The sequence below is a fragment of the Saimiri boliviensis genome, chromosome 8, assembly GCF_048565385.1.
Source record: "Saimiri boliviensis isolate mSaiBol1 chromosome 8, mSaiBol1.pri, whole genome shotgun sequence".
Taxonomy (NCBI): Eukaryota; Metazoa; Chordata; class Mammalia; order Primates; family Cebidae; genus Saimiri; species Saimiri boliviensis.
Genome location: NC_133456.1, coordinates 38,191,438 through 38,215,384, shown reverse-complemented (window position 1 = coordinate 38,215,384; position 23,947 = coordinate 38,191,438). Strand labels below are relative to the sequence as shown.

The window sequence follows — 23,947 nt, the reverse complement described above, 5'->3', positions numbered from 1 at the left end:
CATATAAGTACTCTGCCTCTGGCACCCCATCTTCCCACCTGGTGGACATACATCAGACCAGCTGAGCAGCTGGGGAACTGTGCCTAGGGCCTGAGAAATAACCTTGTGTTCCCACTCCCAGCAGACATGTCCCCAGACTGGCTGAGTGGCTGTCCACCCACTCTAGAACCTAAGAAAGCCCAGTGGGTCCACCCCGCGAAGACATGCCCTGAGGATAGCCAAGCAACCATGTGCTTGTGCCCCTGGCTGGGGAAACAGCCCCATAATCCCAAACCCAGCAAGCCAGATGCCAGGTTGAGTAATCCATCATGTGTACACAAGCACCCATGACCTGAAAAACAAACTGGCAAACCAACTCCCAGCAAAGCTGTGCCACTGCTGCCACAAACTCTCACCACCTAGGTCACAGGAACATTTGCAAACGTCACTAAAATGGATTATATATGAAAAAGTTTTCTCCTAAGGAGCCTATACCATAAAATTAGAAGAGGCAAAATTGTGCCAGATGTGTAAGTATCAACATAGAAAAACATCAAACATCAAAAAGCAAGAAAATATAATAGACCCCCCCAAAGGAACACAGTAATTCTCCAATAGCAGAACCAATTATAAGGCAATATCCAAAATGCCAGAAGAAGAATTCAAAATAGCAATCTTAAGGAAACTCAGATAAAGGAGAATACAGATAAACAAATAAAATCCGGAAAACAATTTGTGATTTAAATGGAAAATTCAACAAAGAGATAGCTATCATAAAAAAAGAGCCAAACAAATTTTAGAGCTGAAAAAGTCAATGAATGAAATATAACAATTTTTCAACAACAGTATGGAAAAATTAGAAGAAAGGATTTCTGAACTTGAAGACAGGTCTTTTGAACTAATACATGAGGATTTAAAAGGAAAAAAAATTTTTTAAATAAAGTTTACAGGATTTATGAGACACCAGTAAGCAAAAAACGTTCACATTGTAAAATTCTGGAAGGCGAAAAGAAAGAAAAAGGCATAGAAAACACATTTAATAAAATAATAGCAAAAAATTTTGCAAGTCTTGGGAGAGAGAGAGATATCCAAATCCAGGAAGTGCAAAATTCTCCAAATAGATTCAACCCAAATACATCCTCTCTAAGGGACTAAGAGACATTATAGTCAAATTATCAAAAGTCGAAGACAAAGAAAGAATTATAAAACCAACAAGAGAAAAGAATCAAGCCAAATATAAGGGAATCCCCATTATACTGATAGCAGATTTCTCATCAGAAACCTTACAGGCCAAGAGAAAATTGAATGATGCATTCAAAATACTGAAAGAAAATAACTATCAGTCAATATTATATTCAGCAAAACTACCCTTTAGAAATAAAGGAGAGACAGTCAACAACCAGAAAAAAATATATATATCAAATGACAGATGTAAATTCTCATCTATCAAACAACCTTGAACGTAAATTGATTCAATTTCCCAAGTAAAAGATTTAGACCGGCCAAGTGGATTAAAAACAAAGACACAATCAGGCATGGTGGCTCATGCTGAGGAGGATGCATCAACTGAGGTCAAGAGTTTGAGACCAGCCTTGCCCATATGGTGAAATCCCATCTTTTCTAAAAATACAAAAATTAGCCAGGCATGGTGGCAGACATCTGTAATCCCAGCTACTTGGGAGGCTGAGGCAGGAGAATTGCTTGAACCTGGGAGGTGGAGGTTGCAATGAGCCAAGATCATGCCACTGCACTCTACCCCCCTGGGCAACAGAGCAAGACTCCATCTAAAAACAAACAAACAAACAAACAAAAACACTACTATCATGAGAACAGCATGAGGGTAACCACCCCTATTATTAAATTACTTCCCACCAGGTTCCTCTCACCACACATGGAAATTATAGAAAATAAATTCAAGATGAGACTTGGGTGGTGACACAGCCAAACCATATCAGAAGGGGTCTACTTTCAGTTTTCTGTAGAGGGCTAGCCAGCTGTCCCAGCACCATTTATTAAATAGGGAATCCTTTCCCCATTGCTTGTTTTTGTCAGGTTTGCCAAAAATAAGATGGTTGTAGGTGTGCAGTGTTGTTTCTGGATTCTCTATTCTGTTCCATTGATCTATGTATCTGTCCTTTACAACTACCATGCTGTTTGGGTTACTGTAGCCCTATAGTATAGTTTGAAGTCAGGTAGCGTGGTGCCCCCAGCTTTGTTCTTTTTGCTTAGGATTGCCTTGGCTATTTGGGCTCTATTTTGTTTCCATATGAATTTTAAAATGGTTTTTTCTAATTCTGTGAAGAATGTCAATTATAGTTTAATGGGAATAGCATTGAATCTATAAATTACTTTGACCATTTTCACAATATTGATTCTTCTTATCTGTAAGCATGGAATTGTTTTTCCATTGTTTGTGTTATCTATGATTTCTTTGAGTAGTGGTTTATGGTTCTCTTTAAAGAGGTCTTTCACTTCCTTATTAGCTGTATTCCTAAATATTTTTTTTTATTTTTTGTGGCAACTGTGAATGGGAGTTCATTTGTGATTTGGCTCTTGCCTGTTGATTTGTAGGGATACTAGCAATTTTTGCATATCGATTTTTGTATCCTGAAACTTTGCAGAAGTTACTACTAACCAGGTTAAGAAGCCTTTGGGCTGAGATGATGGGGTTTTCTAAATATAGAATCATGTCATGTGCAAACAAAGATAATTTGACCTCCTCTATTTTTATCAGAATTTTTTTTGTTCCTTTCTTTTGTCAGCAACTTCCAATACTATGTTAAATAGAAGTGGTGAGAGGGGACATCCTTGTCTTGTGCTGGTTTTCAAAAGGAATGCTTCCAGCTTTTGCCCATTCAGTATGATATGAGCTGTGGGTTTGTAAAAAGATTAACAAACTTCACAAGCCATTAGCTAAGTGAACAATGAAAAATAGAGAGAAAACAAATTAATAAAATCAGAAACAAAAAGGAGACATAATCACCGAGACCACATAAATACAGATGATCATTAGAAACTATTATGAACAACTACACACAAATAAATTCAAAAGATTAGAGGAAACTGATAAATTCCTGGATACAGACAACCAGCCAACTTTAAACAAAAAAAGAAATGGGAAACCTGAGCCTTCCAATAATGAGTAATGAGATTGAATTAGTAATGAAAAGTCTCCCAGAAAAGAAAAGTCCAGAAACAAATGGCTTCACAGCTTAATTTTTTTTTAATTACAAAGATTTTTATTCAGATTTTTTCCCTTTATAAGATACATAAATAGCTGGGTTTAGTAAAGACCCTTTTGAGACCATTCCTGTGCTGAATAATATTCACAGAATAATCATACATCAGTCTTATTATTTCCTCAGTAGCATTTTAAAAATTATATTTTAAGTTCTGGGATACATGTGCAGAATGTGCATGTTTGTTACATAGGTACACACATGCCATGGTGTTTGCTCCAACCATCGACTCATCATTTACATTAGGTATTTCTCATAATGCTATTCCTCCCCAACCCCCCACTTACAGGCCCCTGTGTGTGATGTTCCCCTCCCTGTGTCCAGGTGTTCTCATTGTTCAACTACCACTTATGAGTGAGAATATGCGGTATTTGGTTTTCTGATCCTGAGTTAGTTTGCTGAGAATGATGGTTTCCAGCTTCATCCATGTCCCTGCAAATGACATGAACTCATCCTTTTGTATGGTTTCATAGTATTCCATGGTATATATGTGCCACATGTTCTTCATCCAGTCTATCATTGATGGACATTTGGGTTTGCTCCAAGTCTTTGTTATTGCAAACAGTGCTGCAATAAACATATGAGTGCATGTGTCTTTACAGTAGAATGATTTATAATCCTTTGGGCATATACCCAGTAATAAAAGATTTCTGGATCAAATGATATTTCTGGTTCAAGATCCTTGGGAAATCACCACACTATCTTCTACAATGGTTGAACTAATTTAGACTCCCACAAACCATGTAAAAGTGTTCCTTTTTCTCCACACCCTCTCCAGCAGCTGTTGTTTTCTGACTTTTTAATAATCACCATTCTAACTGGCATGAGATGGTATCTCATTGTGGTTTTGTTATGCATTTCTCTAATGACCAGTGATAATGAGCTTTTTAAAATATGTTTGTTGGCCAAATCATCGTCTTCTTTTGAGAAGTGTCTGTTCATATCCTTCACCCAGTTTTTGATGGGGTTGTTTGTCTTTTTCTTATAAATTTGTTTAGGTTCCTTGTAGATTCTGAATATTAGCCCTTTGTCAAATGGATAGATGGCAAAAATGTTCTTCTATTCAGTGGGTGGCCTGCTTATTATGATAAGCTTCTTTTGCTGTGCAGAATCTCTTTAGTTTAATTACATCCCATTTGTCAATTTTACCTTTTGTTACCATTGCTTTTGGTGTTTTAGTCATGAAGTCTTTGGCCATGCCTATGTTCTGAAGGGTATTGCATAGGTTTTCTTCTAGGGTTTTATGGTTTTAGATTTTACCTTTAAGTCTTTAATGCATCTTGAGTTAAATTTTGTATAAGATATAAGGAAGGGATCCAGTTTCAGTTTTCTGCATATGGCTAGCCAGTTTTCCCAACACAATTTAATAAATATGTAATCCTTTCCCCATTGTTTGTTTTTTCAGGTTTGTCAAAGATCAGATGGTTGTAAATGTATGGCATTATTTCAGAGGCCTCTGTTCTGTTCCATTGGTCTGTATGTCTGTTTTGGTACCAGTGCCATGCTGTTTTGGTTACTGTAGCATTGTAGTATAGTTTGAAGTCAGGTAGCATGATGTCTCCAGCTTTATTCTTTTTGCTTAGGATTGTCTTGGCTATGTGGGCTGTTTTTTGGTTCTATGTGAAATTTAAAGTAGTTTTTTCTAGTTCTGTGAAGAAAGTAGTAGCTTGACGGGGATAGCACTGAATCTATACATTACTTTGTGCAATGTGGTCATTTTTCTGATACTGATTCTTCCTATCCATGAGCATGGAATGTTTTTCCATTTGTTTGTGTCCTCATTATTTCCTTGAGCAGTGGTTTTTAGTTCTCTTTGAAGAGGTCCTTCACATTCCTTGTGAATTGTATTTCTAGGTGTTTTATTCTCTTTGTAGCAATTGTGAATGGGAGTTCACTCATGATTTGGCTATTTGTATATTATTGGTATATAGGAATGCTTGTGATTTTTGCACATTGATTGTGTATCCTGAGACTTTGCTGAAGTTGCTTATCAGCTTAAGGAGATTTGGGGCTGAGAAGATGAGGTTTTCTAAATATACAACCATGTCATCTGGAAACAGAGACAATTTACCTTCCTCTCCTCTTATTTGAATACTCTGTATTCTTTATCTTGCCTGATTGCCCTGACCAGAACTTCCAATACTATGTTGAATACGAGTGGTGACAGAGGGCATCTTTGTCACCAGTTTTCAAAGGGAATGCTTGCTTCCAGATTTTGCCCATTCAGTGTGATGTTGGCTGTGGGTTTGTCATAAATAGCTCTTATTATTTTGAGATACATTCAATCAATACCTAGTTTATTGAGAGTTTGTAGCATGAAGGGGTGTTGAATTTTCTCAAAGGTCTTTTCTGCATCTATTGAGATAATCATATGGTTTCTGTCTTTGGTTCTGTTTATATGATGCATTACATTTCTTGATTTACATATGCTGAACCAACCTTTCATCCCAGGTATGAAGCCGAGTTAATTGTGGTGGATAAGCTTTTCAGTGTACTGCTGGATTCAATTTGCCAGTTTTTTATTGAGGATTTTCACATTAATGTTCATCAGAGATATTGGCCTGAAATTTTCTTTTTTGTTGTGTATCTGTCAGGTTTTGGTGTCAGGATGATGCTGGCCTCATAAAATGAGTTAGGGAGGAGTCCCTCTTTTTCTATTGTTTGGAATAGCTTTAGAAGGCCTTTTACCAGCCCCTCTTTTTACCTCTGGTATTATTTGGCTGTGAATCTGTCTGGTCCTAAGCTTGTTTTTGGCTGTAGACTATTAATTACTGTCTCAATTTCAGAACTTGTTATTGGTCTATTCAGGGATTCAACTTCTTCCTGGTTTAGTTTTGGGAGGATGTATGTGTTCAGGAATTTATCCTTTTTTTTTTCTAGATTTTCTAGTTTATCTGCTTAGAGTTGTCTATAGTGTTCTCTGATGATAGTTTGTATTTCTGTGAGATTAGTGGTGATATCACCTTTATCATTTTTTATTGTATTTGTTTGATTCTTCTCTCTTTTATTTTTTATTAGTCTGGTTAGCAGTCTATCTATTTAGGTATTCTTTTCCAAAAAACCAGCTCCTAGTTTCATTGATTTTTTTTGAAGGGTTTTTCGTGTCTCTATCTCCTTCAGTTCTGCTCTGATCTTAGTTATTTCTTGTCTTCTGCTAGCTATTGAATTTGTTTGCTCTTGCTTCTCTAGTTCTTCTAATAGTGATGTTAGGGTATCGATTTTAGATCTTTTCTCCTTTCTCCTATGGGCATTTAGTGTTATAAATTTCTTTCTACACACTGCTTTAGCTGTGTCCAAGAGATTCTAGTACAGTGTGTCTTTGTTCTCATTGATTTCAAAGAACTTATTTATTTCTGACTCAATTTTGTTATTTACTCAGTAGTCATTAAGGAGCAGATGGCTCAGTTTTCATATACTTGTGTGGTTTTAAGTGAGTTTTTTATTCCTGAGTTCTAATTTGATTGCACTGTGGTCTGAGAGACTGTTTGTTATGATTTCTGTGCCTTTGCATTTGCTGAGGAGTGTTTTACTTCCAATTATGTGGTCAGTTTTAGAATATGTGTGATATGGTGCTGAGAAGAATATATATTCTGTTGATGTGGGGTGGAGAGTTCTGTAGATGTCTAGTAGATCCAGTTGGTCCAGAACTGAATTCAAGTCCTGAATATCCTTATTAATTTTCTGTCTCATTGAACTAATATTGACAGTGGGATGTTAAAGTCTCTCATTACTATTGTGTGGGAGTCTAAGTCTCTTTGTAGGCATCTAAGAACTTGCTTTATGAATCTGTCTGCTCCTGTATAGGGTGTACATATATTTAGGATAGTTAGCTCTTCTTGTTGCATTTATCCCTTTACCATTATGTAATACCCCTTTTTTTTTTCTTTCTTTTTTTAATCTTTGTTGGTTTAAAGTCTGGAGACTAGGGTTACAACCCCTGCTTTTTTCTTTTTCCTTTTTCTTTTTTTTTTGGTTTCCATTTGCTTGGTAAATAGTCCTCCATCCCTTTATTTTGAGCCTATGTGTGTCTTGGCATATGACATGGGTCTCCTGAATACAGAGCGCCAATGAGTCTTGACTCTTTATTCAGTTTGCAAGTCAGTGTCTTTTAATTGGGGCATTGAGCTCATTGATATTTAAGGTTAATATTGGTACATGTAAATTTGATCCTGTCATAATGCTAGCTGGTTATTTTGCCCGTTAGTTGATGCAGTTCTTTCATAGTGTTGATGATCTTTACAATTTGGTATGTTTTTGCAGTGGCTGGTACTGGTTTTTCCTTTCCATATTTAATGCTTCCTTCAGAAGCTCATGTAACGCAGACCTGGTGGTGATAAAAATCTCTCAGCATTTACTTGTCTGTAGAGGATATTATTTCGCCTTCACTTATGAAACTTAGTTTGGCTGGATATGCAATTCTGGGCTGAAAATTCTTTTTTTTAAGAATGTCGAATATTGGCTCCCATTCTCTTCTGGCTTGTTGAGTTTCTGCAGGAAGATCCACTGTAAGTCTGATGGGTTTCCCTTTGTGGATAACCCTACCTTTCTCTCTGGCTGCCCTTAACATTTTTTCCTTCATTTCAACCTTGGTGAATTTGACGATTATGTGTATTGGGGTTGCTCTTCTTCAGGTGTATCTTTGTGTCTCTTAGATTTCTTTCTTCAGTGTTTTATGGTTTTTCTTGCAGAGATCTTTCATCTCCTTGGTTAAATTTGTTCCTAGATTATTTATTTATTTTTGTAGCTATTGTAAAATGAGATTGCTTTCTTGAGTTCTTTTTCATCTGGTTTGTTGTTTGTATATAGAAATGCTACTAAGTTTTCTATGTTGCATTCCAGCCCAGATACTATGCTTTTCCCACGGTCTTTGCAACCCACAGACCAGGAGATTCCCTCAGGTGCCTATGCCACCAGGGCCCTGGGTTTCAAGCACAAAACTAGGTGGCCATTTGAGCAGATACCAAGCTAGCTGCAGGTTTTTGTTTTTGTTTTTGTTTTTTTTTTCCAATACCCCAGTGGCATCTGGAATACCAGCGAGGCAGAACTGTTAACTCTTCTGGAAAGGGGGTTGAAGTCAGGGAACCAACTAAGTCATGGTCTACCCCAGTGGATCCCACCACCGCAGAGCCCATCAAGCTAAGATCCACTGGCTTGAAATTCTTGCTGCCAGCACAGAAGTCTAAAGTTGACCTGGGATGCTTGAGCTTAGTGGGAGGAGGGGCATCTGCCATTACTGAGGCTTGAGTAGGTAGTTTTCCCCTCACAGTGTAAACAAAGACACCAGGAAAGTCAAACTGGGCAGAGCCCACCACAGCTCTGCAAATCTGCTGTTGCCAGATTGCCTCTCTAGATTGCTTCTCTCTGGGCATGTCATCTCAGAAAGAGAGGCAGCATCTCCAGTTAGGGGTTTATAGATAAAACTCCCATCTCTCTGGGACAGAGTACTTGGGGGAAAGGGTGGTTGTGGGCTCAGCTTTAGCAGACTTAAACATTTCTGCCTGCTGGGTCTGAAGAGAACATTGGACCTCCCAGCACAGCACTTGAGCTCTGCTAAGGGACAGACTACCTCCTCAAGTGGGTCCCTGGCCCCCATGCCTCCTGACTGGGAGATACCTCCAAGCAAGGGTTGACAGATATCTCACACTGGAGAGCTCTGGCTGGCATCTGGTGGGTTCCCCTCTGGGATGAAGCTTCCAGAGGAAGGAACAGGCAGCAATCTTTGCTGTTCTGCAGCCTATGCTGGTGATACCCAAGCAAACAGGGTCTGGAGTGGACCTCCAGCAAGCTCCAGCAGACCTGCAGCAGAGGAGCCTGACTGTTAGAAGGAAACCTAACAAACGGAAAAGAGTAGCACCAACATCAACAAAAAGAACATCCACACAGAAACCTCATTTGAAGGTCACCAACATCAAAGGCCAAAGGTAGATAAATTCACGAAGATGAGGAAAAACCAGCACAAAAAGGCTGAAAATCCCAAAAACCAGAACGCCTCTTCTCCTCCAAAGGATCACAACTCCTCACCAGAAAGGGAACAAAACTGGACCAAGAAAGAGTTTGACAAATTGACAGAAGTAGGCTTCAGAAGGTGGACTAGAATAACTCTCGGTAAATTGGGATAAAAAGAAACTTTCTCAACTTAAAGAATATCTACAGAATAAAGCAGAAGCAGGAGACGAACAAAGATGAGAGTCCTCACCTAGTTCACCTACTTCAACTTGCCAATTCCATAGTTTCTGAGAGCAACGTGCATTCCTTCCCTTTCGCTCTGTAGAATTTTTTGCAATCACAATTGTTTTAACCTATTTCAAATTATGTTTTTGAATAGTTGCTATATTATGGTTTTTAAAAAATAAAAGAAAGAAAATGGAATACTATGAAGAATTCTATGCCCACAAATTTGGTAATACAGATGAAATAAACCAATTTGTTAAAAGACAAAACCTGGGCCGGGCGCGGTGGCTCACGCCTGTAATCCCAGCACTTTGGGAGGCCGAGGCGGGTGGATCACGAGGTCAAGAGATCGAGACTATTCTGGTCAACATGGTGAAACCCTGTCTCTACTAAAAATACAAAATAAAAATAAAAATAAAAATAAAATTAGCTGGGCATGGTGGCACGTGTCTGTAATCCCAGCTACTCAGGAGGCTGAGGCAGGAGAATTGCTTGAACCCAGGAGGCGGAGGTTGCGGTGAGCCAAGATCGCGCATTGCACTCCAGCCTGGGTAACAAGAGCGAAACTCCGTCTCAAAAAAAAAAAAAAAAAAAAAAAAAGACAAAACCTGCCAAAACAATTTGGCCATTTAAACAGGACTCTATCTATTAATTAAACTGAAGGAGAAAGAGGTAAATTAAACAGAACTATATCTATTAAATAAATTAAATCAATAATTAATAAACTTTCAGAACATTTAGCACTAGGCCTAGATGGGTTCAGTGATCAATTTTGTTAAATATTTAAGGAAGAAATTATACCAATTCTTATAATCTCTTTCAGAAACCGAAGTGGAGGGAATGCTTCCTAGCTCATTCTGTAAGGTTGACATTATCCTAATACCTAAACCAGACAAAAGCATTACTAAAAAAGAACACGACAGACCAGTATCTCTCATAGACATACATCTTAAAATCATCAGTAAAATATTAGCAAATCAAATCCAAGAAGGTATTAAAAGAATTATATTTCATGACCAAATAGAGTTTATTCCAGATATGCATGGCTGGCTCAAAATTCAAAAATTAATTAATATCATCCATCACATCAGTAGGCTAAATGAAAAAAAATGATCATTTCAATCGATACAGAAAAAGCATTTGACAAAATTTAACACTCATTTATGAGTTTTTAAAAACTCTCAGTAAACTGGGATAAAAAGAAACTTTCTCGACTTAAAGAATATCTACAAGAAACTCTATAGCTAACATCATAATTAATGCTGAAAGCTTTCTCACTGTGATCAGAAACAAGGCAGGGATGACTATTTTCACCACTGCTTTTCAACTGGAATTTCTAACCAATGCAATGACAAGAAAAAAAAAAAAATAAATGGATCAAGATTGGTAATGAAGGAATAAAATTGTCTTTGTTCATACATGACATAATTATCTATGTAAAGCATCTGAAAGAATTAACAAAAAAAAAAAATAAGGAATTAGTTTTGTATGTTAACCTTGTATTTTACAAGTCAATCACTTTCCTATAAGCCAGCAGTGAACAAGTGGAATTTGAAATTAAAAACACGATACCATTTATATTAGCATCCACAAAGTGAAATACTTAGGTATAAGTCTAACAAAATATGTGCAACATCTATATGAAGAAAACGATGAAACTCTGATGAAAAAGAACCAAAGAAAATCGAAGTAAATGGAGAGAGACCTTGTGTTTGCAGCTAGGGTGAATCAATATTATCAAAATGCCAGTTTTTCCCACTTGATCTATGGATTCAACACAATCCCCATCATAATCTCAGCACGTTATTTTATGGATATAAACAAACTGATTTTTAAGTTTATCTAGAGACGCAAAAACCTCAGAATAGTCAACACATTGAAGGAGAACAAAGTTGGGGGCGTGACACTATCCAACTTCAAGATTTACTATAAAGCTACAATAATCAAGACAGCGTGGTATTAGCAAAAGAATACATAGATAAGTAAATGAAACCAAATAGAGAGCTTAGAAATAGACTTACGTAAATATTATATTTGGCAAATTAGCAAAGGCAATACATTGGAGTCTTTTGAACAAATGATATTGGAACAACTGGACATCCATATGCAAAAATAAATTGAATCTAGATAAAGATCTCACACCTTTCACAAAAATGTACTCAAAATGAATCAGTGACCTAAATATAAAATGCAAAATTAAAAAAAAAAATCCTAAAAGGTAACATAAGAGAAAGTCTAAATGACCTTTGGTTTGGCAGTGATATTTTAGCTATCACAGTAAAGGCATAATCCATGAAATAAAGAATTAATAAGCTGGAATTCAGAAAAATTAAAAATTTCTACTCTGCAAAAGACACTGTCAAGAGAATGAAAAGACAAGCTACATACTAGAAAAAAAAACACAGTCATTCTTGTTACAAATGGGGGATTGGTTCAATCACCCCATGGATACCAAAATCCACAGATGCTCATATACCTTGTATAAAATGGCTTAGTATTTGCATATAACCACCTGTATTCTTTAAATCAACTCTACATTACTTATAATACCTAATACAACGCCTGTATATCACTACATCCAGAGGATTCAATGTAGTATGGCAAATTCAAGTTTTGCTTTTTAGAAGTTTGTGGAATTCTTTCCAAATATTTCCAATCTATGATTGGTTGATTTGAAACCCATGGATAAAGAGGGCCAACTGTATTAGCAAAATATGTATTCAATAAAAGACTGTTACCCAAAACACATAAAGAACTCTTAAAAGTCAGCAATATGCAAGGAAACAACCAGATTAAAAAACAGGTTAAAAATCTTGACAGACACTTTACCAAAGAAGACATACATGGAAAATGTATCTATGTATGGAAAATAAGCATATGAAAAGATGCTCTACATCATATATCATCAAAGAAAGGCAAATTAAAACAACAGTGAGAACCACTACACACCAAAGGCGAGGAGTGGAGCAACAGGTACTTTCATTAATTACTAGCAGGAAAGTAAAGTGGTACCTCTACTTTGAAATACAGTTTGGCAGTTTCTTACAAAACTAAGCAATCTCTTACCATGCGATCCAATCATGTTTTTTCTTATTTACCCAAAGAGTTAAAAACTTACATTCATACAAAAACCTGTGCATGGATGTTAATTGCAGCTTTTTTTATAATTGCCAAAACTTGATAGCAGCCAAGATGTTTTTTTAGCAGGCAAATACATAAATAAACTGTGGTCTAGTCAAACAATGGAATATTATTCAGTACTAAACAAATGAACCATTAAGACATGAAAAGTCATGGGGACACTTAAATGCATATTTTAAAGTGAAAAAAGCCAATCTGAAAATGCTGTATACTGTAACATTCCAATGATATAACACTTTGGAAAAGACACAGCTATGGAGACAGGATATCAGTATTGCCTGTAGTTAGCTGGCAGGGAAGGATGAATAAGTAAAACAGAGAGGATTTTTAGGGCAGTGAAATTAGTCTGTAAAATGCTATCATGGTGGAGATATGTCATTATATATTTGCCGGAAAACATTAAATCCAATCCTAAGCATGGCCCCTAATGCAAACATTGGACTTTGGGTGATAATGCTGGTGTTTCAATGTAGGTTCCTTAATTCTAACAAATGTACCACTCTAGTCAGGTATGTTGATAATGGGGGAGGCCTTGCATGTGTGGGAGCAGAGGTTACATGGAAAATCTCTGTACTTTCCACTAAATTTTGCTATGATCCTAACACTTCTCTAAAAAATAAAGTCTATTAACTTTTCTGTTTCATTGTTAATTATAATGGCAAACAAAAATTTTGGAGACAATCGGGTTGAGAGAGGATGTGGAAAATATATCATTGACACCCATTAAGAAATGCTTAGTAACAAGTGCTCTGGGATAATAATCTAGGTTTCAAAAGTTGAATAAAAAATTTTTGAATAGACCATGGGTTTGTTTAGTGATCCCATTCTTAAAATAGGTACTCAATAAGCATAGGAATAATTTCAGAATGAAAAATGTATCAACACTCTTAAATATAATATCATTTAGATAATACAGATAATGCATGAGACAATTCAAGATCTAAAATGTAAACCCTATATGGACATCAAGCACTCCCCTACTAGAATTATCATTAAAAGATGCACACTACCTAAAGTGAGATTCTCCTTGCTATTCTGCAGTATTAATGAGTTGTTTGGTCGAGCAGCACCCTCTGCTTCTGAATGTATGCATTCTGAAAAAGACATGGGGGTAGAGAGAGAAATATGCATTAATAGATCTGACTCCTAGTTAAAATCATATTTTTTCACATTCTTCAGACTATTTTTGTATTGCAGATGCCAATGAATATCTAAATTATGACAGCTAAGCAAAAGTCTCGGCACAATGTGTCCCAGTATGAACTTTTGACTTGCTCTTCCTCACTGATTGGCATAGTCCTGCTTTAAGCCCAGCATACCCATCATCCCCCTCTTGCTTTATATGCAAGTCTTCTTCCAGGCTTATATGCATTTAGTCTATCTCTGAGTGTGGAAGAAAATGATTGACTGTCTTTTACAGGCTTTTCAAGCACCAATGAGAAGGTAGAAAAAGTTTAGTGGTGATGTATTGATTGGATGCTGGTATGAAACAAAAGGATTTTCCTAAGCATCATTGAAATCACATCACAGAGTCTCTGATGGGAAAAAGGTCCCCAAACTTTTTGGCACCAAGGATCCATTTGAGGAAGATAATTTTTCCACAGACAAGGGGAAAGGGAGAGCAGTGGTTCCTGGATGAAACTGTTTCACCTCTGATCATCAGGCATAAGTTAGATTCTCATAAGGAATGCACAACCTAGATTCCTGGCATACACAGTTCAAAACAGGGCTCATGCTCCTATGAGAATCAAATGCCTCCAACTGATCTGACAAGAGGTGGATTCAGGCCACAATTCTCACTCACTTGCCACATGCCTCCTGCTGTGCAGCACAGTCCCTAACAGGCCCCGGGGTTGGTGACTGGTGATATAGACAATGGCCTATTAAGTTTACATTTTTGTCAGCCAAGCTCTTAGTGGGAATTGGTAGTACACATCTTTTAAGCAGCAGTTATTGGCAAAGTACTCTGCTAGGCGCAGAGATATCATAATAAACAATACCCCTTTTTTCCAAGAGTTTAAGGTCCAGGAGAGACAGCAGTTAGGGAAACAATTATAATGTAAAGTTTTCAGTGCAGTGACCAAAGTTGCATGTGATGTACAGAAGTTTAAAAGAAGAGATGTTTAAATTCCAGGAAAACAGGAGTAAGAGATTAAAAAAAACTTTCCTATACTGAGTAATGTTTTAGCTGGATCTAAGTACATGAGGAGTTTTCCAAGAAAATAGAAGGGAAAATGTGAACAAAAATAATGGCATTTGAAGAAGGTACAAAGCCAAATAAAAATTTACAAGAGTTATAAATAGTTTAGTATTGCCATGAAGTGAGAAAACCTGGTTGTGTAATTGGAGTTGAGGCTGGCTATCAGCAGGCTCTAACTGTGCAAGGCACAAAGCTCCTAGAAAGTGTTCACAAGGAAAAGGTAACGCTCGTAGCTTATCTATAGTGAGTGTATCTGACTAGCAAAGAGAAACATTTTAGAGTAAAATTTAAGGCTCAGTGTTATTCTGGAAATTTTTTTTAATCTAGTGCCCCTCTCAGCTGCCATTTTCTTTAACAAACTGTTCTTTTAAGATAATAATTTGTTGAATGAGTAGAGTAGGAATAGAGTTTGGGTAATTTGCTTATGTTCTTTATTTCCATCTCTCTATGACTAGCAGATATTATTATTCTTATTTTACAGATAAAGAAATGTAGATTAAGTGATTAAACAATTTGACCAAGACTACCTGGCTAGTAAGCTGCTTCGGTTACCCAATTATAAATCTTAGTGCAAGTAAGCCTTACTTGCACTTACATCAGTAGAAATCACAGGCTAGACCATAAGAAATAGGCTAGGATATATACACAACCCAAATTAACCCAAATCGAAGTGAGTCTAAGCCATGTTACTGCAAGAGCACTGAGAGACAAACTTTTAAAAGAGAAGATCGAATGTCAAGTCCATAAAATCAGGATTACCAAGACATCTGGACACAGACAGTATGAATTCTGGATCTGAATGGGATTGGTTAAGTTAGGGAAGAGACAATTGTCAGAATTCATGGGCTTAGAATAGAGGCTTGCACAGTTCCCTGGTACATGGCTGGATCAAGCTGGATTAAAAATAAAGGTCAACCCAAACCTATAGTGAACCAGACTAAACATATGGACAGAGAGTTTATGGAAAAAGAAGTAAAAATGTCTCTTAGTCATATGAAAAGATATTCCACATTAATCATGGTAAGAGGAATGCAAATTAAAAGTATTTGGAAATACCATTTCTTATCTCTAACTGGCAAAATCCAACAGTTTAATAACATACACTGTTGGGTGAGGTTGTGGAGAGATAGGTATGTCTATATGTTGGTATTGTTCAATTTTTTAGTGCGGAAGAAAGGAGATATAGATGTAAAATAAGTAAGTTTAAAGCACTTCGGGAAGCTGAGGTGGGCAGATCATGAGGTCAGGAGATCAAGACCATCCTGGTTAACACGGTGAAACCCCATCTCTACTAAAAACACAAAAAATTAGCTGGGCATGGTGGCAGGCATCTGTAGTCCCTGCTAGTTGGGAGTCTGAGGCAGAAGAATCACTTGAACCCAGGTGGCAGGGTTTCAGTGAGCTGAGATCAGACCACTGCACTCCAGCCTGGGCGACAGAGCAAGACTCTGTCTCAAAACAAACAAACAACAGCAACAAAAAAAACCTCAGTCCTAAATTTTAATCAAAAGTGTCAATATCAACTCATGATGCATTTTTATCTTTCAAAATACATATATCTTATCTCCTGCTATGTTGAGGGATAATTCATTACATAGTTATAAACAACTAATGTAGTTATCAACCACATTGACCTCATTGATATTTTTAGAACCTAACCCAACATCTGCAGAATACATTTTTTGCAAGTGCACATCGTATATTCACTGAGTTTGACCACATTCTGTGCCACAAAACAAGTCTCAAAAAGTTTAAGAAAGTGAAGTCATATAAAAGATGTTCTCCAACCAAAACAGAATTAAATTAAAAATCAATTGCAACGAGATTTTTAAGAAAATGCCAAATATTTAGGAATCAAACACATTTCTAAGCAACCCTTTGCTCAAAGAGGAAATTCATAAGTTAGTTTTCACTGGATAATGAAAATACAACATACAAATTTGAAATAAGCAGCTAACACAGTGGATTTAGAAAAAGTATTACCTTGAGGTGCTAATTTTAAAGGAAAAAAATGTATGCAATTCACCCATAGAAGCAAGAAATAGAGGAGAGCAAAGACAATGAGAAATCTAAGAGTAGAAATAAATAAAACAGGAAACAAGCAATGCAAAAAATTAAGGAAACCAAAACCTGGTTTTTTGAAAAGATCATCAACATTTATAAACCAACAACTAGACTGATCAGGAAAAAAATAGAAAGAACACAAATCTCTAATATCAGGAAGGAAAGAAGGGCCATTCATATAGATTTACATTCGTGAAAGGAAAAGTGAGGGAATCTTATTAAGATTATTATGCTAATCAAATTCAATAACAGTTGAAATGGACAAGTTCGTTGAAGACAAAGCTTTTGAAACTTAAGAATAAAAAAATCTGAAAACCTTATATCTTTAAAAAACTGAATTTGTTGATAAAAAGCCTTCTATCAAACTGGCTACACTGACGAATTTAAGCAAACATGTAAGGAAGAAGTAATAGTAATTTTACACACAAACCCTTTTAGAAAATCAAGGAGACAACACTTTCTAACTCATTTTATGAAAGTAAAATTAACCATAGATCAAAACCATATAAACACATTACAAATTAAAAAACAATGACCAGCAGCACTTACAAATGATACAAATTTTTTTCACAAAATATTAACAAATCAAATATTGCACTATGTAAGAAGTGAAGTATTAGGTATATAATTTCCACAGATACACTTTAACAGTTTGAGCAAGTTTTTTTCCCTAGAACTAATTGAACTTAGTAAAGTAAAAATATAAAATACTAATACTATTTCAAAACAACTATATTTTTCTATACTAGCACAAAAATTGAAAAATGAAAATTTTAAAATTTACAGTAATGCAAAAAATACCTAGTAAAAAAGGTAATAAAAGATGATAAGACCTGTACACTGAAAACTATAAAACATTGCAGAGTAAATTCAATAAATCCTGTATAATGGAAAGTCCCAATGTTATTAAGATGTCAATTCTCCTCAAGAACAGTCTCAATCAAAATGTGGTAGTCTTTTCTGTGGAAATTGCAAAGATGATTCTAAAATTTATATATAAATGGAAACCTAGAATAGCCAAATCTATTTGTTTAGAAAGAATAACAAAAAGAGAGAGAGAGAGAGAGAGAGAGAGAGATCTACTTAAGTTTAAGCTTCACTCTGAAGCTGCAATAATCAGAACAATCTGGCATTGGCTAAAAGATAATCACATTTATCAGTGAAATATAATGCATAATCCAGAAATAGACACACACATATATACTTTATTAATTTTATCTCCTTGGTTAAATTTATCTATTAGTATTTTATTTTCTGTATCTATTAAAAATGAGATTTTTTAAAAATTTCCTTCTCAGATAGTTCACTGTTAGTGTGTAGAAAAGCTACTGCTTGTTAATGTTGATTTTGTATCCTGCAACTTTACTAAATTCATTTTTTAGTTCTAAGAGTTTTTGGTGGAGTCTTTGAGTTTTCCATATATAAGGTCATGTTGTCTGCAAACAGGAACAATTAGACTTCTTAATTTTCTCTCTGGATCCCTTTATTTCTTTCATTTCCCTAATTGCTCTGGCTAGAACTTTCAGCATTATGAGGAAATATTATTAACAACTTTATGCTTCCAGTACCATGTTGAATAGAAGTGGCAAGAATGGGCATCCTTGTCTTGTTTCTGATCTTAGACGTAAGACTTTCATTTTCCCCCACTAAGTGTGATGTCAGCTGTGAGTTTTTTATATATAACCATTAATGTATTGAGGTACCTTCCTTCTATACCTAATTTATTGAGAATTTTTATCATGAAAGGATGTTGAATTTTTTTAAGGCTTTTTTGCATCTGTAGAAATAATCATACGGTTTCTGTTCTTCATTCTCTTCATGAGATGTATCATGTTTATTGGTTTGTGTATGTTGATCCTTACATCTCTGGATGAAGCCCACTTGATCATGATTAATGGTCTTTTTAATCTGCTATTTAATTTGGCTTGCTAGCATCTTGTTAAAGACTTTTGCACTTATGTTTACCAGGGATATTGGCCTGTAGTTTTCTTTTTCTGTAGTGTCCTTGTCTTATTTGGGTGTGAGGATAATTCTGGCCTTGTAAAATGACTTTAGAAGTATTCCTTCCTCTTCAATTTTTGGAAGAATGAAAAGAATTGGTATTCTTCTTTACAAGTTTGGTAGAATTCAGCAGTTCCTGAGCCAACAGCTCCTGGACTTCTCTTTGATGGATGACTTTTTGTTACTGATTTAATCTCCTTACTCATTACTGGGCTGTTCAATTTTTTTATTTCTTCATAATTCAATCTTGGTAGGATATGTCCAGGAATTTATCAATTTCTCCTAGCTTATCCAACTTGTTGGCATATAATTGTTTGTAATAGCTTCTTGTAATCCTTCATATTTCTGCAGTATCAATTGTAATTTCTCCTTTTTCATTCTAATTTTATTGATGTCTCTTTTTTTCTTAGTTTAGTTGTAGGTTTGTTGATTTTATCATTTTAAAAAGGAACTCGTTTCGTCCCTTTTTTTCTATTGTTTTTCTAGTCTCTATTTTATTTATTTATGTTCTGGTATTTATTTTTTGCGTCCTTCTACTAACTTTGGGCTCAGTTTGTTCTTGTTTTTCTGGTTCTTTACTTTCAACATTAGGTCTTCTTTCCTGATGTAGGCATTTACTTTATTGCTATAAATCTTCCTTTTATAACTATTTTTGTTGTATCCCATAGGTCTTGGTATGTTGTGTTTCCACTTTCATTTGTCTCAATAATTTTTTTTTATTTTTCTTTTAATTTTACTAGCCAATTGGTTGTTTAGGAGTATGTTGTTTAATTTTCACGTATTTGTGAAGCTCCTCCTGTTATTGATTTCAGATTTATATGATTATGGTCAGAGGGGATACTTGATATGATCCCAATTGTAAAAATTTGTTAAAATTTGCTTTGTGCCTGTGATATTGTAAAATGTACATTTGGGTTTTGACCCTGTTTCCTGACATACATCTCCTAAAATTCTTAAAGTCTCCAAAGTGATGTCTTTTGCATATGCTCATTAGCTGACTGGTGGTTAGTAGCTTCAGGGTGGTGGCTGGTCACTGGGAAGACCAGGGCATGATTACCTGGTTTACTTTCAGCCTCACCCTTCAACCTCTGGGGAGAGTAAAAGTGCTGAAGGTTATGTTGATCACCAATGGCCAATAACTAATCAATCATGTTTGTGTAATGAAGCCTACATAAAAATCCAAAGGACTGGGTTTAGAAAGTTTCCAGATAGCTAAACATACAGAGGTTACTAGAAAGTGGTGTACCTGGAAAGAGCATGGAAATTTTGCACCCCTTCCCACATGCCTTGCCCTATGCACTTTTTCATCTATATTGTTTGTATTATCTTTTATAATAAGCTATTAACAATAAGTAAGTGTTTCACTGAGTTCTATGAGCTGTTCTAGAAAATAAACCCAAGGAGGGGGTCATGGGAACCCAGACTTATAGCCAGGCAGTCAGAAGCACAGGCAAAATAACCTGAGGCTTGTAATAGGTATCAGAACTGGGGAGGGAAGGCACCGTCTTAGGGACTGAGCCCCTTAACCTATGCGATTTGATGTTTTCTTCAAGGAAATAGCGTCAGAATTGAATTGAATCAGGATACAACCAGCTGGTGTACACTGCAAAATTCATTGTTTGGTGTGTAGAAAACAAACAAACTTTTGGTCACAGAAGTCGTCTGTGTTGATTGCTATGGTGTGAGAGCAAAGGAAAAACAATTTGAGTTGTTTTTCCACTCAAAGTAGTCTAACCTATGATCTAACCTAGAGAATGTTTCATGTGATATTGAGAAAAATGTGTATTCTGCAGCTGTTGGATGGAATGTTCTGTATATGTCTGGTAGGTCCATTTGTTCTACAATGTAGTTTAAATGTAATGTCTCATTGATTTTTTTGCCTGGATGATCTGCCCATTGCTAAAAGCGGGGTACTGAAGTCCACTAATGTTATTTTCTTGCAGTCTATCTCTCCCTTTAAATCTATTAATACCTGATTTTTATATTTAGGTGCTTCAATATTGGATACATATATATTTACAATTGTCATATGCTCTTACAGAATCGACCTCTTTTTTATTATTTAAAGACCTTTTTGGTCTCTCTTCACAGTTTTTGACTTAAAGTCTATTTAATCTTATATAAGCATGGTTATTCCTGCTCGCTTTTGGTTTCCATTGCATGGAATATCTTTCAGTGCATGTGTCCTTACAGGTGAAGTGAGTCTCTGTAGGCAGCATATAGTTGGGTCATTTTTTTTTTAAACCAGTCAGCCACAATGTGTCTTTTGATTAAGAAACTTAATACATTTGCGCTCAAGGTGATTATTAATAGATAAGAACTTATGACTACTATTGTGTAAATTCCTTTTTTGCTGTTTTGTAAATCTTTTGTTCCTTTCTTCCATTCTTACTATTTTTTTCTTTGTGGCTAATTTTCTCTAGTGGTATGTTTGATTCCTTGCTTTTGACTGTGTATCTACTATAGGTTTTTGCTTTGTGACTGCCTTGAGGCTTACAAAAATATCTTATGGTTATAACAGTTTATTTTAAGGTGATAATAACTTAACTTTGATAACAAAAAGAAAACGGCTACATTTTTATTTTACTCACCACTCACTTCCTAACATTTTAAATGTTTGATGTCACCCTTAGCATCTTTTATATTGCATATCCCTTAAAAATGATTCCAGTTGTTTAATTTGAAATCATTTTACATTTTAACCTTCAAACTAAAGATATAAGTGATTTACAGACCACCATTACAGTATTAAAATATTCGGAATTTGACTATGAGTTTTATGCTTTTAGATGTTTTTGTATAACTCATTAGTGTCCTTTTCCTTCAGCTTGAAGAATGTCCTTTAGCATGTCTTTTTATTATTATTTATTTATTTATTTATTTGAGATGGAGTCTTGCTCTGTGGCCCAGGCCGGAGTGCAGTGGCATGATGTCGGCTCATTGCAACCTCCATTTCCCGGGTTCAAATAATTCTCCTGTCTCAGTCTCCCAAGTAGATGTGATTACAGGTGCCTGCCACCACTTATAAGACAGGTCTGGTGGTGAGAAATTCCCTCGGCTTCTGTTTATCTGAGAAAGTCTCTCTCTCCTTCATTTCTTAAGGACAGTTTTGCTAGTTACAGTATTCATGCTTGACAGGGTTTTATTTTTATTTTTATTTTTCAGGTATTTAAATACATCATCCTACTCTCTTCTGGCCCATAAGGTTTCTGCTGAGAAGTCCGCTTCTAGGCACACTGGAGCTCCTTTTCATGTTATCGCTTCTTTTCTTTTGCTGCCGTTAGGATCCTCTCTTTGCTTTTGATTTTTGACAGTTTGATTCTAATATGTCTTCGGGTAGTCTTACTTGAATTGAATCTAATTATAGAGGTTTGATTTTCCTTTAGCTGAATATTTTTATCTTTCTTCAGGTTTGGAAAGCTTTTTGCTATTATTTCCCTAAGTAAGTTTTCTATCCCTTAATCCTTCTCTTCTCCCTCTTGAACTCCAATGACTCAAACACTTTGTTCTTTTGATGCTGTCTCACAAATCCTGTGAGCCTTCATTTCTTTTCATTCTTTTTTTCTCCTATGACTATATATTTTCGAATAACTTGTTTCAAGTTGACAGATTCTTCCTTTTGCTTGATAATTCTACTGTTGACATTCTACATTATATTTTTCATTTTGTTCATTGTATTTTTGAGCTCCAGGATTTCCGTTTGATTTTTTTCAAGATTATTTCAGTCTCTCCATTAGATTTCCTTTTCTGGTCACTCAGTATTTTCCTAATTTCATTGAATTGTTTCTCTATGTTTTCTTGAACTTTGCTGAGCTTCCTTAAAACAGTTATTTTGAACTCTATCAGGCTCTTCAGACATGCCTTTGTGGTTGGTCACTGTCACTTTATTTTGTCTCTCTGGTGATGTCATGTTTCCCTGATGTGCTTGATCCTTGCGGCCTTGCTCAATATCTATGTTTTTGAAGAAGGAGGCACTTCATAAATTTATAAATTGACTCTGGGAATGCTTTTCAACAGTAAGCTTTTCCAGAGATCCTGGGAAGACCTACTGCCATGACTCCTATTGTGGCTACTGGAGAACTGGGTGCACCCTAAGCCTAGTACTGCTATTGCCAGACTGGAATCCCTTGGCCACTGAGATTGGTTTAGTGTTGGAGTGCACCCAGTGCCATGTGGTCACTGAGGCATGCCTGCCTCTGAGGTTTGTTCAGAGACAGAGGACATTGTAGTTAGCTAGCAGTGATGCACAGTGCCGACTGAGTTTGTCTCACATGGATTATGGGTTCTCACCTGGTGCTGGGGGGGTCTGGAGTCCATGGGCACCAGCCTGCAGTCAGGGCTCATGAGAATCTTCCCAGTGCTGGATTTTACTTTGGTGGGCCCAGTGTTAGGGTCCAACGCAAATTTCTATGTTTGTTTCCCTCTCTTTCCCCCAGGTAGACAGTATTTCTCATCACAATGTGCTGTCTAGAATTGGGTAAGAGGTGACATAAGTAATTTAAAACTGACCTCCTCTTCAACATATCTTTTCTTATTAATATACTTATAACTAGGCACTGTGTTCTCTCACTTGGTTTCTTTAGCTCTTGTGAAGGTATTTTCATGTATAAATAGTTGTTCAAATTGATGTTTATATGGGGGAATGATTGCTAAGGAGTTCAGAGACCAAGGACAATGTAGTCAACTGGCAGTGATGCAGACTGCTGATTGAGTTTGCTTCACATGGGTTATGGGTTCCCGCCTGGTGCTGGGGTGAGTCACCTTCTTGCTCCACCCTCAACCAATCTATTGATTTTAAATAAAAGTGTTAAGGCAATTTTAAAAAGAGCTACAAGTTATTCAACAACACATGTTGAAAAAGCTAGTATATATATGCAAAAAAATAAACCTCAACCTTTTTTACACGTACACCAAAACAGTTCTCTTTAATTGGATTATTGGCTTCAATGTAAAAGCTGAAACTATAATACCCCTAGAAGAAAATATATAAGAGAATCTCTCACTTTGACATAGGCAAAGATTTATTGGGACATAAATAGAACAAGCCATGAAAAGAAATTTGATAAATTGGACATTAACAATATTTAAATATTTTGCTTTTAGAAAGATATCATTAAGATAATGAAAGACAAACCAGAGTAAAAGAAAGTAT

General features: G+C 35.9%; 2 protein-coding genes across 5 annotated transcripts in view; one reads left to right on the top strand and one right to left on the bottom strand.

Annotated features, from left to right (window-relative positions):
- The window catches only part of GTPBP8 (GTP binding protein 8), a 156,580-nt gene that overhangs the window by 64,421 nt on the left and 68,212 nt on the right, over positions 1-23,947 (top strand). The gene's annotated exons all lie outside the window — the stretch shown is intronic.
- CD200R1 (CD200 receptor 1) overlaps positions 1-23,947 on the bottom strand; it is a 53,332-nt gene that overhangs the window by 12,493 nt on the left and 16,892 nt on the right. Inside the window, exon 2 of one of the 2 annotated variants that reach the window (XM_074404344.1) lies at positions 13,541-13,624. The exons of the other annotated variant lie outside the window; for it this stretch is intronic. Within the exon in view, the coding sequence (XP_074260445.1) occupies positions 13,541-13,624 (84 nt within the window). The remainder of the gene's footprint in view (positions 1-13,540; positions 13,625-23,947) is intronic. 2 annotated transcript variants of the gene reach the window in all.